A 13,348-nucleotide genomic window follows, 5' to 3' on the forward strand; every position below is an offset into this window, starting at 1 on the left:
ACTGCGGCTGCGTAGTGTCCGTCTCTAGGTAACCATGACAACAGTCAGTTCCTGGGGTCCTATTTAGGTCCCGCAACGACAATTTAGCTGACCCTAATATTTCCCGTGTTTTGTTTTGGTCATTATTATTACATTATTGTTGAGAAGTGTGATCAGACATTTATAGCAATACGGAATAAATCGCGTCCCGTATTGAACAACAACCAGCTGTCATAGTAGCCTAGCTTAAGCTAACCTGAATATTTACAACTCTCTTGTTGATGCACTGACTGTAACTCCAAAGCGACAACACTGGCACGGCTTCCTTTTGACGGGCTCTTTATTAAACGCCGTGAAAACTACAGAAATAAAAGACAAAACTTTAGACATAAATACATTTACAGACAGACAGATGACATGTGCTTTGACAAAGGTTACCTCGTGGCCGCCTGCCACTTCGGAGGTCTTTAACCGAATAATTCGTCGTTGTTCACTCTAAACCAAAATATTAAGTAATTAAAACACCGTAAAAACACCATAACCAATAAATTCACAAAACATTACAAACATAACTATAAAATACCTTGACTGCTACCGGAGACACGAGGCTGCTGCGTGTAGCTCAGTTCCAGGCTTCTGCTTCTTCTATGTTTATTCAAATCTCGCAGCCTCACGCATGAACACAAATCTCGCGATAACTTCCAACAAAATAGTTTGAGTCGTAATAAAATACAATCATTTAACACAAATCTTAAAACATGAACCAACTTAGAATACGTTATTCTAATTTTTAGAAATAAACATAAAATTTTTCAAGAAATAAATTATTTTAGTGACACTTACACTGACATTACTTACCTTCTGTCTTTCAACCACTTTGAAAAGATTTTCTTCGTCTCTCCAACATCTTTATCCTTCCCCCTCTTCCGTTTTCTGTTTTGTGCCCCGGAGTTTTTTCTGCCCCATCTTTAGCTCCTTGTTGTCGAGGCGTTACGACAAATTTAAAAGAAAAAAAAAAAAGGCGCCTCAGCGGGTTCTGGAAGGGCCGCTGCTCAAACTACCTGTATGTGAGGGGAGGGGATCCTAATCAGTGCTGATCCTCTGTTATTGATCATTTCATGCACAAACAGCTGTTAAGTACATAAAATGCTGATTAGAAAGAAAAAAATCCTACATCGTTTTTGCGCCCCCTCTACTGCAGCGCCCCCATGCGTTGCACTAGAGCCACCTGTTGTGCCACTGGTCGGCTCCTCTTGATTGATGAGATGATTGGACTCTGGTGTGCACGATGACGGCACACCTCTCCGGCAAGAGGAACGTTTGGCGCCATCTGGTGGATGAACGGTGAGTAGCAACAGAGGAAAGAAAAAAGAAAAAAAGAAAAAAAAGTCCACAAAGAAAACAAAGAACCCTACGGAGCCCCCTAGGGGACATGGGGAATTTTTTTTCTTTTGCGTTCCCTCGCAAAACTTTTGCGTTCCCTCGCAAAACTGTACTGATCAGTTATGCGGCATAATTGAATACTGTAAGTCTTTCTTACGGTGGCCGCCGTACTTTCTGATTTAATATAAGGTTATGTAAGGTTTTTCCATGAATGTTAATATCTCGTTGTGAAATATCTGAAGTTTTATATCTTTCTTTAGAATGCAAAGGCACCACAAACCTATGATATAAACAGAAACCTTCCGTAAGTAGGAAAGAAATATAAATACTGTACATCCAAACTATATTTCTGAGTTATTATCGCGGCGTAATAAGTCATCTGACAGTTTTGATTGTGTCGCTGTTGTGTTGGTTAGCTAAATGGTTTAAAGAGCTGCTTTTATGTTCAGTTCCATCTCAACCTTAACAGACATAAATATGCAGTAAATAAATCGATTTTCAATCAGTTTTTTGCACCAAAGACTTCATAATAATAAACACGTTTTATTATTAAAAACACAACAAACTAATTATGGTAAAGGGCCGTATTGGGTTAACTCGGGGAATCTCATCTGTCCGTGTATCAATTAGCTCCAAACCACTTCTTTGTTCTGTCACATTTATCGATTTATTCCATTTTGATTATTATGCTCCAAACTTTGCAAGGACTGACCAACCCGCTCACCGTTTCCTCATACACACAAACCAGCAGGCCAGTAACCTTCCCATTCATACTTGATGACGTCACTCCCACATCGGCACACCCACCACCTAAGTGTCGAAGTCGCGTGCTCCTATCATATCAATAATTACTTATTTCAATTTTACCGTAACATCAGCACCAGTGTCAATCTTAAATGAGATGTTTCTTTTATTTATTTCAACATTCACCCTCCAAGGTTCATCTCCCTTTGTAATACTGCCTAAAAACAAAGAGTCATCTTTTTCAACAGCATGTACAGTCTTGAGCGTTCTACACACCCTCTTATAATGTCCCTTTTTCCCACATAAATGACATTTTTCCCCATTTGCTGGACAGTCACGTTTGGGATGGGATGGAGAGCAGCCACACTTATAACATTGAGAAATCTCCCTTTTATCATTTGTAGTAGTGTGCAACTTACTGGGCCGGATTTTAGCAGGGGCTTACCGGGGCTGCAGCCCGGGGCCCCGGCATTTCGGGGGCCCCGAAGGATGTTTTATATTTTTGTGAATGGATAGTATCAGAATTTAATCAATGACTACCATGATTTTGACAGCACCGATGAAAAATGTTCCAATTTGTTCTGGCAAACGTCCATCTTGAATGCTTGCTTGTTATTGGTCCACTTTTGACGCATCTTACGCAATGGGGAGGATGAGCGTCAAGGGAATATTATTTTACAATGGCGGACAACAGGAAATATGACAGCGGAGCGCAGAAAAGAAGGAAGAGAAAAGAAAAAGAGCATCGCGCCAAAGAGGCGACAAACAAAATGCCTAAACTGACAGGCTTTTTTAAACCTGTTAGCGGAGATGAAGCAGAAACATTATTATCCCCCGCTCCTCAAACCCTTAGCTATGCTAACACCGGCACTAAGATCCCGCCAGAACCTATAACCGTGACTGAGTCGGTGGCTGGACTGGCCTCTGTGGAGTCAGAGTTGGTGGGCGGGATCTTCTTCCGCAGATGGAAAGGCGACTGTGGATCCGTACAGTACCGATCCGGCGCATTGGGGAAATTGACGAGTCCGTGCGAGCTTACTGGGCTGAGCGAGGACCGGAGAGCTGTCAAAATATGAATGTTGGCTTTCAAGCATCAGAACGGGTGTACAAGCATCAAAAGCGTCACTTCTCCAAATCTCACTTTAAACGCAAGATGTTAAATGGTGAGTACGTCGAAAGACCGTGGCTGCTCTACTCTCCATCCACCGGAGCTGCATTTTGTTTTGCATGCCGCATTTTCAGAAATGCTAATTCTCAGTCAAACTTTGAAACTGGTTTCAGTGACTGGAAGCACCCAACTGAACGCAAATGCCTAAACTTTAAAAAATCCTTCAGAGGGCAGCACTTTGGACTTACCTGGGTCAGGATATTTTCTGAAAACTACAGTATGCCTGATCTCTTTTTTCCAGAAGATATTGTTTATATCCATGTTCTGTCTGACTGGCAGAGAAGCACTTTTTTGACATTTATTTCCTCCACTATTTACCAAGAACTTTAAAACCAATGAAAAAGTTTGAGTTTTAATATATTCCACTTGTACTTATATGAACTTGTAAATGCTGGGGATATTTGTATATATATTGTTTTACTCGCTTTGCTTTGTAAAAGTATATTTGAGCATTGCATTTCTTGCACTCAATCTGTTTTATAGTTTGTGTTGAAGTCCAGGCAACAATAACTATTCAGTGATTTTATTTTGTGATGCAAGCATCATATTCTAGTTTCAACCCCAACATGTGGTTTAGTCTTTCTAGAAAAGAGTTCAGAGTTGTTTGTAGTTTGTGACAACTGGCTTATTAAAGTTGTAAGTTGTCAAAACTTACTGTTCGGTCATTTTCTGTTCATCCTCTAAAACAAAACAAACACATACATATGTGTTTCCAGAAGATATTGTTTATATCCATGTTCTGTCTGACTGGCAGAGAAGCACTTTTTTGACATTTATTTCCTCCACTATTTACCAAGAACTTTAAAACCAATGAAAAAGTTTGAGTTTTATATATTCCACTTGTACTTATATGAAGTACAAGTGGACTTCATATATATATATATATATATATATATATAGACTCTAGCCCAGGGGCCCCCATCCTGACTCTAGCCCAGGGGCCCCCATCCTCCTAAATCCGGCCCTGGCAACTTAGGTTGGTATTTAGCCTTGGCATGCTTAGCACTGCTTTTGTACACCCTGTCGACAGATTTTCCATTTTCTGTCTCCGATCTGATGCCACTACGCAGACAGGATTGCTGCCGTTTCACCTCTTCACTTTGTCTCGCCGAGTTAATGGCCTTTTCCAGTGTCAAATCTGGGTCGAGCTGCATACGCTCAGATAATCTTTTATCCTGCAATCCCACCACCAGTCTGTCACGAATCAGTTCATCATGTAGCGCTCCATAACTACAATGTTCTGCTAGCGCATACAGTGAAGTAACAAAGGCATCTACGGTTTCATGCTCCTCTTGTTTGTGCATGTTAAACCTGGCTCGCTCGTAAATGACATTTTTCTTAACAACGAAGAAAGCTTTAAATCCATCACGAACTCCTTGATACGTGTTTCTTTGGTCAGTTGGTAATGCTAATCCCCGCAGAACATCATCTGCCTCGTCTCCCATGCAATAAATGAGCGTGTTAACTTGATTCTCCTGAGAACTAGAATTCAAGTTACTTGCCAAACGAAACCGTTCGAATCGCCGTATCCACTTGGCCCACTCCTGCGGCTTTGTGAAGTCGAAAGATTCCGGCGGCTGGATGCTGAACGTTGCACATGGACCAGCAGAAGCGACTCCTTGTACGTTGTCATCAGCCATGTCTCCGGTAGAATTGCAGCCTCCGATGATTTACAGCACTCCTGACACCATGTCGTGTTTTTAAGAAAACTGCGCTGAGTCGAACTGTATCATCGTTATCAGTTTATTCCCAGATCACCAACCATCCAGCATAGACTTCATTACCACAATCAGCATCACCTGGACTACTTAAGCCTGTCGCTTTATGACGTCACCACAGGTGGCCATTTGTAGTCTTTAACTATGCATAACATTAACACCACAACAACTGCTTCTCCTATCGCAGCAGGAAATCTCCCAGGTCCATTCAGTGAATGACCCAGAGGACATTCAGCCCTTCATCCATTCACCCATTCACACACCAAGCTTCCTGACTGTGGAGGCGAAGCTGCTGTGCACCGGGAATCGAACCAACAAACTTCCACCATCATCCCAGTTGTGAGTTTTCTGAAAGCTCTGAGGCGGTTAAAGAAACATTTCATGGAAATCTGCCTGTCAGTTTTAACCTCTGTGTGTAAAACACTTTGTGTTGCTTTTCCGTATTTTTATTGCAGAATCTGTTTGATAAGCCCTCTGCTGTCTTTTCTGGTGTAAGTTTTATTTCATAATTCTCATTTTAGTGAAAGTGTTTTTTAAAGAAAGCTGTTTGAATCCGTTGCTTTAATAACACATTTCATAAGTTCCTTCTTTTTACCAAATCAAGTCAAAATGAATGCTGCTCCTCCTGAGGACGTTTTCAGTCGATGCGTTCGGCTCATTCTGCTACATTTGGCCACATCAGGTGGAGCATAACAGTGAGAGCTGCAACGCTCCACCTGTGGAAGTAAATCTGCTGATCCTCACCTGGACTCTGAGCCACTTCCTGTCTCACCTGACCAACTGACCTTCGCTCCAGGAAACTTCTGCAGATTACACCAAGGCTTCATGTAGGCACAGAGGGGAATGGAAACAGTCAAATGGATGTTCAGCCTTTGTTAGCGTGAGCATGCTAACTGATGCTAATCAGGGTTTAATCTAGATCAGTGTTTCCCAGTTCCAGTCCTCAGACCCCCACCCTGCATGTTTTAGGTGTTTCCCTTCTGCCACACCTGGATTGAATCTTTGGGTGATTAACAGGCTCCTGCAGGACTTGGTGGCTGCAGAAGATGTCATGCAATCATTTGAATCAGCTGTTCTGGTGTAGAGGCACATCTAAAACATGCAGGCGGGGGGGCTGAGGACTGGAATTGGGAAACACTGATCTAGAGCAACATTATCAGTGTTGCTGCAACTAAATGTGACCTTTGAGGGAAAACATGAAGCTGGAAAAAAATCTTTTTCAAACAACATCAGGGTGTTTTTCACACAGTGAGGACAACTGGCTGGCCTTCACCTCCGGCTGGTCCCTTGAACCGGACATTAAGTTTGTCCACTCTTTGTTCTTGTAGTTTTCAGTCGCAGCTGCATGTGAACACTTGGGACTGACAGTCAGTGGAAGCAAACGGAGAAGCTGAAACCTCCAGTGTTCCAGACCGACAGTCACATTAACGCTCATTGTAAAGCTGATTTATTGATCTTCATTTCTAGTTATAGAAACCTTTAAAGGTCATATTTAAGCAAGAATATGAAACGTCACTCAAAGTTTCTGCATCCCTGTTCATGGAAGTTGAACTCCATTTAGAGATTGATTGAGTGGCTCATCAATCAATCAATCAATCAATCAATCAATCAATCAATCAATCAATCAATCAATCATTTATCTGTACCTTTCAGCAACAAGGCATTTCAAAGAGCTTTACTTCATAAAAATACAAAGTCAGAAACAGTCAACAACATTCTGCACATCAGATTAATGATCAATGTTTCACTGATTATGTTTCCATAGCAACTGGTTTCAGTCTGCAATAAAGGAACTCAGGGTTTCAGCTGGTTTTCAGTTTTCTGGAAGTTTGTTCCAGATCTGTGGTGCATAGAAGCTGAATGCTGCTTCTCCATGTTTGTAGAACTAGGTGGTGTAGAACTGGGTGCTGTGGTGGAGTAGGGGATACCACGACCCACATTTGGAGGCCTTGAGTCCTCGACGCGGCCGTCGCGGGTTCGATTCCCGGACCTGCCGACATTTGCCGGATGTCTTCCCCCCTTCCTGTCAGCCTGCTGTCATATAAGAGACACTAGAGCCACAAAAGACCATGGAGGGGAAAAAAAGAAAAATGAACTGGGTGATGTAGATCTGGGTGATGTAGATCTGGGTGGGTGATTCTAACATGTAATAAATGAAGGAAATAATTTAAGTCCATATTAATATATTTAACTTGTACATTTTACCACTAAACTACAGATGAGTCGGTCAGCAGCAGCTCTGACCTGGTTAACCTTTGACCCCTGTCCCAGTGAAAAAGGTGTTCAATGACAAGCTAGTTAGCATCAGTCCAGGGAGTCTATAGGGACTTTTCCTGTCTCTCTGTTCCTTTTACAATTACACAACAAAAACAATATAATTATTACTGACAGAAATTCAAACAATTTTATAAAAGGAGAATAAAAACAGCAGGTGGAGATTGATCTTTACAGATTATCAGTCTCATAGAAAACGTGGTGGCAGCTTTAACACGTGGAGAAAACATATTTTTTATTGAAGTTATATTCAGCAGCATGTTTGAGAAGTCTGGATTGCTTTATGTGTATTTTGCACATTTCCTGTTGCTGGTGGGGAGAGACTTTCAGTTAGCTAAAGCTAATAATAAAAAAAATTAAGCAACCTATTTGCTGTATGGACTGTTGCATGTAAAATTTACTAGCAGTAAATATTGTGCTGGTATTGAACCAAAGAAAGCACAGCAGCTACCTGAGCCTTTCATGGCTCAGATAGACTGTAACAGCAGGGGGCGCCGCAGCTCTGACCTCTGATAGACTGATCTCACAGGAGCTACATCAGTTCCCCCCCTATTATTAGAACAATGGTCCGGTCCGATGTGTGGCAGGACCAGTACCCCGGTACCGGCTCTCAGAGCAGTCAGCTAGCAGTCAGCTAGCAGTCAGCTAGCAGTCAGCTAGCAGTCAGCTAGCAGTCAGCTAGCAGTCAGCTAGCAGTCAGCTAGCAGTCAGCTAGCAGTCAGCTAGCAGTCAGCTATTTAGCTGTGGCTCTGCAGTACAAACAGTAAATCCTCCAGTAAGTAAAAGACATGTAAACCTTTTATTTCCTTTCACTGCTCAAAAGGAAGAAACTCATTAACAGTAAAAATCAGACTGTAGTTTATTATTTCATTACTTTAAAACACCAGGCTCCAGAATCATATTTATCTCTAACTATTACGTTAATCAGAAGAATTAGAAACAGCAGAAAGTGGATGAGCAGCGAGTGGCTGACAGCTCAGAGGGTTGGAGCAGAGAGCAGAGAGAAACTCAGAAATGTCTGATTTTATTTCCTACCATCTTCAACATCGAGCCTCTAAAAACACACACACAAAATCTGGATATTTTTCTATAAAACTCTGATGCTTTGAGTGTTTTATTTCCAAGATATTCATTATTTCTACCTACTTACAGATTAAGTAAATCAATAACTTGTATTGAGAGTCAATGCAATAAATGAATATTTCTGAGGAATTGTATGAAGTGGAGACAGTCATTAAAACTTGATTTATTTAGAGCTTTAAAACTTCATAAAGGTTTTATCAGTGACTCTGAGCCTTTAGCATCAGCACCACTTACAGCCTGATCACATTAAAAACGTTTTAAACCATTTTTTACGTCACATTTGGTTGTAACTTTGCCGACGCCCCAAAGCTGCTCTTAAAGAATCAGATGGATTGATCAGAACTTCTGTAATATTTTATGAACATCTCTAAATTTAATAATGAGAGAAATAAAAATGTCTGTTTATTCAGTCAGTGTTTCACAGAAAAACTGTTAAAATATGACGTTCCTTTTTTCATTCAGTATTTTATGAAAATGGAGCCTTCATGGAAGGAAAGACAGCCCAGCCGCTCAATCAACTTTAGTTGAACTCAATCAATAACCTGCATCACAAAATACTTCTGTTGGTTTAATAAAGGGTGAACATTCCTGCATTGTCTTCATATTTAGAATTCTTCCTTTGTGGATCCACATTTGATTTTTTTACTGCCTGAACTTCCAATGAATCCTGGCTTTTTACACGTCGGCCCATTGGTGTTTACACAAAGAACATAAAGTGTGCAGACACAAAGGCAGTTTGGACAGACCAATTCTGCTGGGCAGCCATGTCCTTTAGCCGGTGGGAGGACCCAGAGAGAACGGCAGAACAAGCGTTGATTGTTCCCTAAACAGTTTCTCCTCCAGTGTGGATCCTCATGTGATTTTTTAAGGCGGGTTTTGCAGTAAATCTTCGACCACATACATCACAACCAAATGGTTTATCTCGTCGGTGGATTGTCATGTGACCATTTAAAGCAGACTTCTGAAAAAATCTTCGTCCACAAACGTCACATCCATAAGGTCTTTCTCCTGTGTGACTTTTCACATGTCTGTTTAGATTTGACTTGAATCGAAATCTTTGCTCACAAACATCACAACTAAACGGTTTGTCTCCTGTGTGGATTCTCATGTGACAGTTTAAATGAGAATTTTCACTGAACCTTTTCCCACAGACATCACAACCAAAAGGTTTATCTCCTGTGTGGATTGCCAAGTGACGGTTTAAAGCAGACTTTCTGATGTGTCTGTTTAAACTTGATTTCACTCTAAATTTTTGTTCACAAACCTCACAACTAAATGGTTTTTCTCCTGTGTGAATTTTCATGTGTCGATTTAATTTAGACTTAACTCTAAATCTTTGTTCACAAACATCACACCCGTAGGGTTTCTCTCCTGTGTGGCATTTCATGTGTTTGTTGAGATAATCCTTCCTGTTGAAACATTTATCGCAGTCAGGACAACCATACAGCTTCAGACCTGCCTGGACCTCATTGGCTGAGCTTGAAGACGTTGGTGCTGAATGATCGGCCATGTGACTCTGAAGAGAGCGCTTGTTGTTAAACTGCTGGCCACATTCAGAGCAGCTCAGGGATCTGTTGACACCGGACTCAGGACTCCTGCTGTCCTTCCACTCATCATCACTGTCTTCAGTTTCAGACCCTGAGTCAGGCTGCTCCACATCATCATCCTCTCCTTCTTCCTCTCCCTCAGTTGTTGCCTTCATCTGCTGAGCTGAGCTGCTGCTTGGCAGTTCTCCATCTTCTGTTTGATGAAGATGAGCGATCAGAGGTTCCTCTTCATCATCTTCACTCTTTATGAGAACAGCAATGACTGGAGACCTGGAGGCATCAGCCTCCTCCTTCACGCTGAGCGGCTCCCCCTGCTGGCTGCTCCAGGGTTCCTCCTCTTCCTCCTTCATGTGGACGGGTTCTGGGTGGTTCTGGTCCGGATCAGGACTCGGTTCTTGTTTAACCAGCAGAACCTGCTGAACATCTGCAGGGAACACAGAAACACTTTATGAACAATTGCATCTCCTTAATAATTCTGTTAAATTTCATACCCAGAAAACTAAATGAATCTCATGTATTGATATTCTTTCCTAAGAACCTGTGAAGGCAGAGCAGCTCCTCCTTTTCAAAGTCATTTTATCATTCTCAGCTCCTGTATTTTTTCTCAAAGCTGGATCAGTTCAAATTACCTCCAAATCATCCTACAGCTGTGCTGACAGTAAAAGCATCCTGGAGCAGCTCTGTTACTGACATCTTGACTTTTTTCTCTTACAATTTGAAATTGCTCAGTTTCTTGTACAGGGTTCCCACTGGTACTTAGAAAAACATTCCAAGACTTTTCCATGACTCTCCATGACCTTCAGTATAATTTTCCATGACCCATAAACAACAAGTTCACAAAGAAAAGTGTGACTTCAGAACGAACCTCACCAAGCTGAACGACACTGAACATGAACAAGTGAGGCAGACAGAGAGGAAACATAAATGATAAAAATGTGGAAACAAATTGAAAAGTGTCAAGATATTAACTGAAGAATCATATGATGATGATGATGATGATGTCATGAACAAAAACATATCAGCAGTAAACACAAGATTGTACATATGCAGAACTAACTAACAGAAAACACCACTAGTCTTCAACTGGAGGCTTATTTGATGATTAAATAAATCTATATTTTTAATAAAATAATATCCACTGCAATGCACAGAGCATTACCAAAACAAAGAACTGAGAATCGGCTCTTTACTATCGTTCACAGTAAAGAATCGTTCAGAGGAATCCGATCGATTCTGAATGTTGCATCTAGGCCAGTCACGATAAATAATAAATCAATTAATCGTACGATAAATTAAAACTATCGTCATTTTAATTATCGTCTCTTCCAGCCTTTTTCTCTTTCTGTTGATGACACTGAATGAAAAAAGGTTCAACTCCGCTGCTCTCCACTGACCCTCCCTTCCTCATTTCCTCAGTGTAATGTCCAGTTCACACTACACCATCTTACAGCTGTCGGCCGATTGTCGGCCCATTTTCAAAACCTGAGAGATCACACATTAGCCCACAGAAATCCTAGGTAGAACGGTTCCATCGGGTTCCATCGGGTTCCATCAGGTTCCATCGGGCCGTGTGGTGTCCAACAATGGGCACAAAATAATGGCTCCAAGTCCAGTGAAGTCATTTTAAAACCAGGCATTAATCAATGCTTTACTACAATCTACCTGCAGTGCATGTGTCTCTAGTGTCAGCGTAACGTCCTGACTGAATGAAAATCATTAGAACCTTTTTATGTCACGTTAACGAAGAACAGCTGAAAAGTTACCGGGTTCATCAACTGGTACCAATTTGGCTCCAACTCCTCCCCTCATCATTTCTATATTCTTTACACCAAATGTTTTATAAACATTAATGTTGTTTCCACATATCATCTCCAATGTCCGCTGGACTTCGGGTTGCTCCTGTCAGCTGTTTGGGATTCCCCTCTGTAATTTCCCCTCAGAAAGCAGGAGGAGAATCCGGCTTTCTGATTGGCTACCTGTCACATTCAACAGGCTGCGTTAAGCTCCCAGTGGGGAAAACCCCTGATTTAGATCGGAGCGCCACAACGATCTACCGTAACACACCACACACTACAGGATGATCGGTTATGAAACCACAAGAGACAATCTGAGAACATCAACGTTCTCAGATTGTCTTAAGGGGAAAATGTAGGAGTGAACTAACGTGTAGTGTGAACTATTGCATCAGGTAGTCGATGTTCCATCTTCTCTATTTAAATCTAATGATTACTGAAGGACAATATGGTTTACAGACTTCATAATCTGAACTCTTTTGGTTGAATCCAGTATTTATTTACACTTTGGTGTTTTTATTCATTTTTGTTAATGGAGACTGAGAATCCATTTTATTTTAGTTTTTGGTTGTTTTGTTTATTTGATCAGTTCCAGTGTTAAATGTTCTTTTGAAAATAAAGTGTATCTATCTTTGACAGGAAATCACATGAATTATTATGTCATTTCCATTAAATCAGAGTAAAAAGGTCTTCAGACAATATTATCGTTTATCACAATAATTTTTGAGAGAATTAATCACTCAGCCAAAATTTGCTATCGTGACAGACCTAGTTGCATCACTATATTGCAGACTTTGGTCACAGTTTTGTCTGTGAGACACAGGGCCAGACTTAGGAGGGCGTGGGCCCCTGGGCCTGAGCCAAAGTGTGGCCCTCTGCAGAAATCAGCCACTGTCTCCTGTTGCTCTGCTGAGACAGACCAGGTCTCTGTTTGCACAGTTTACAACAGTCAGCCCAAGTTAATGACTTTTTTTTGCTATATTTCACACACACACATTTATGTTTTTTCCCCCCTAAAAACATAAACAAGAAAGGCTTAGCCTGGCGGTGGGGCCAGCAAAGCATGGCGGGCCGCCAGGCCTATAATCCACTGGGGGAAACCCTGAGTCAGCATCTCTATTTCTGCTAAACGAGATTTTCAAAAAAAGCGCAAATCTCTGGAAGAACCTTACCGTAATACACGGTCTATAGGAGAAGCTAAATTCCAGCGCCACATAAAAAGCTGAAGCCCCAGAAGCTGAGCTACCAACATGTTCTCCTGGAGAACCAAGCAGCTCCCGGCCTGCAGCTCCCATCCCTGGTGAAGAAGGTAAATCTCCAAACCTGATGTGTGCAGCCGATGTTCGGGGCTGAAAGCAGCATCCAGTATTTCGTGTCTCTGCTCCTCTGCTGCATCCAGTCGCTGTTTGACCTGCTGTCTCCACATCTCTGCTAGCTTTTCTCTCTCCAAACTTTCCTTTAACAGTTACTGAGCAGTTCCAGCTGAGCCTCAAACCGTTTCTCTTCTTTCCAGAGTTCACCAACTGCTGCTGTTTCTGTCTTACAGCTTTATTAACTCTCCCGCTGCTGCTCCGTGGGCAGAAACCCGAGAAAACACGGAGGACGGCGCTCCGACTGCCGCCATTGTACCGGAGAGAAGCACGAGTCTGCGCACTGGGG

The 13,348-nt window shown here is 41.7% G+C and overlaps 1 protein-coding gene and 1 long non-coding RNA gene across 3 annotated transcripts; both read right to left on the bottom strand.

Annotated features, from left to right (window-relative positions):
• Window positions 1-270: 270 nt before the first annotated feature.
• Window positions 271-1,431, bottom strand: LOC122832738. 2 transcript variants are annotated; one of them, XR_006370864.1, is made up of 4 exons: window positions 1,154-1,431; window positions 563-1,040; window positions 418-474; window positions 271-338 (listed from the first exon to the last, which is right to left on the bottom strand). It is a non-coding gene; the product is annotated as an uncharacterized LOC122832738 (long non-coding RNA). The 2 variants fall into 2 exon arrangements; XR_006370865.1 differs by having other exon boundaries at window positions 281-677; window positions 838-1,040.
• Window positions 1,432-6,630: 5,199 nt separating this feature from the next.
• LOC122832726 (zinc finger protein 771-like) lies at window positions 6,631-13,332 on the bottom strand. The gene is made up of 2 exons (XM_044119768.1): window positions 13,013-13,332; window positions 6,631-10,320 (listed from the first exon to the last, which is right to left on the bottom strand). Exons 1-2 carry the CDS (start codon window positions 13,113-13,115, stop codon window positions 9,173-9,175), a joined length of 1,251 nt encoding a protein of 416 aa, XP_043975703.1. The 5' UTR covers window positions 13,116-13,332; the 3' UTR covers window positions 6,631-9,172.
• Between the last annotated feature and the right edge of the window lie 16 nt (window positions 13,333-13,348).

The sequence above is a fragment of the Gambusia affinis genome, linkage group LG06, assembly GCF_019740435.1.
Source record: "Gambusia affinis linkage group LG06, SWU_Gaff_1.0, whole genome shotgun sequence".
Classification (NCBI taxonomy): domain Eukaryota; kingdom Metazoa; phylum Chordata; class Actinopteri; order Cyprinodontiformes; family Poeciliidae; genus Gambusia; species Gambusia affinis.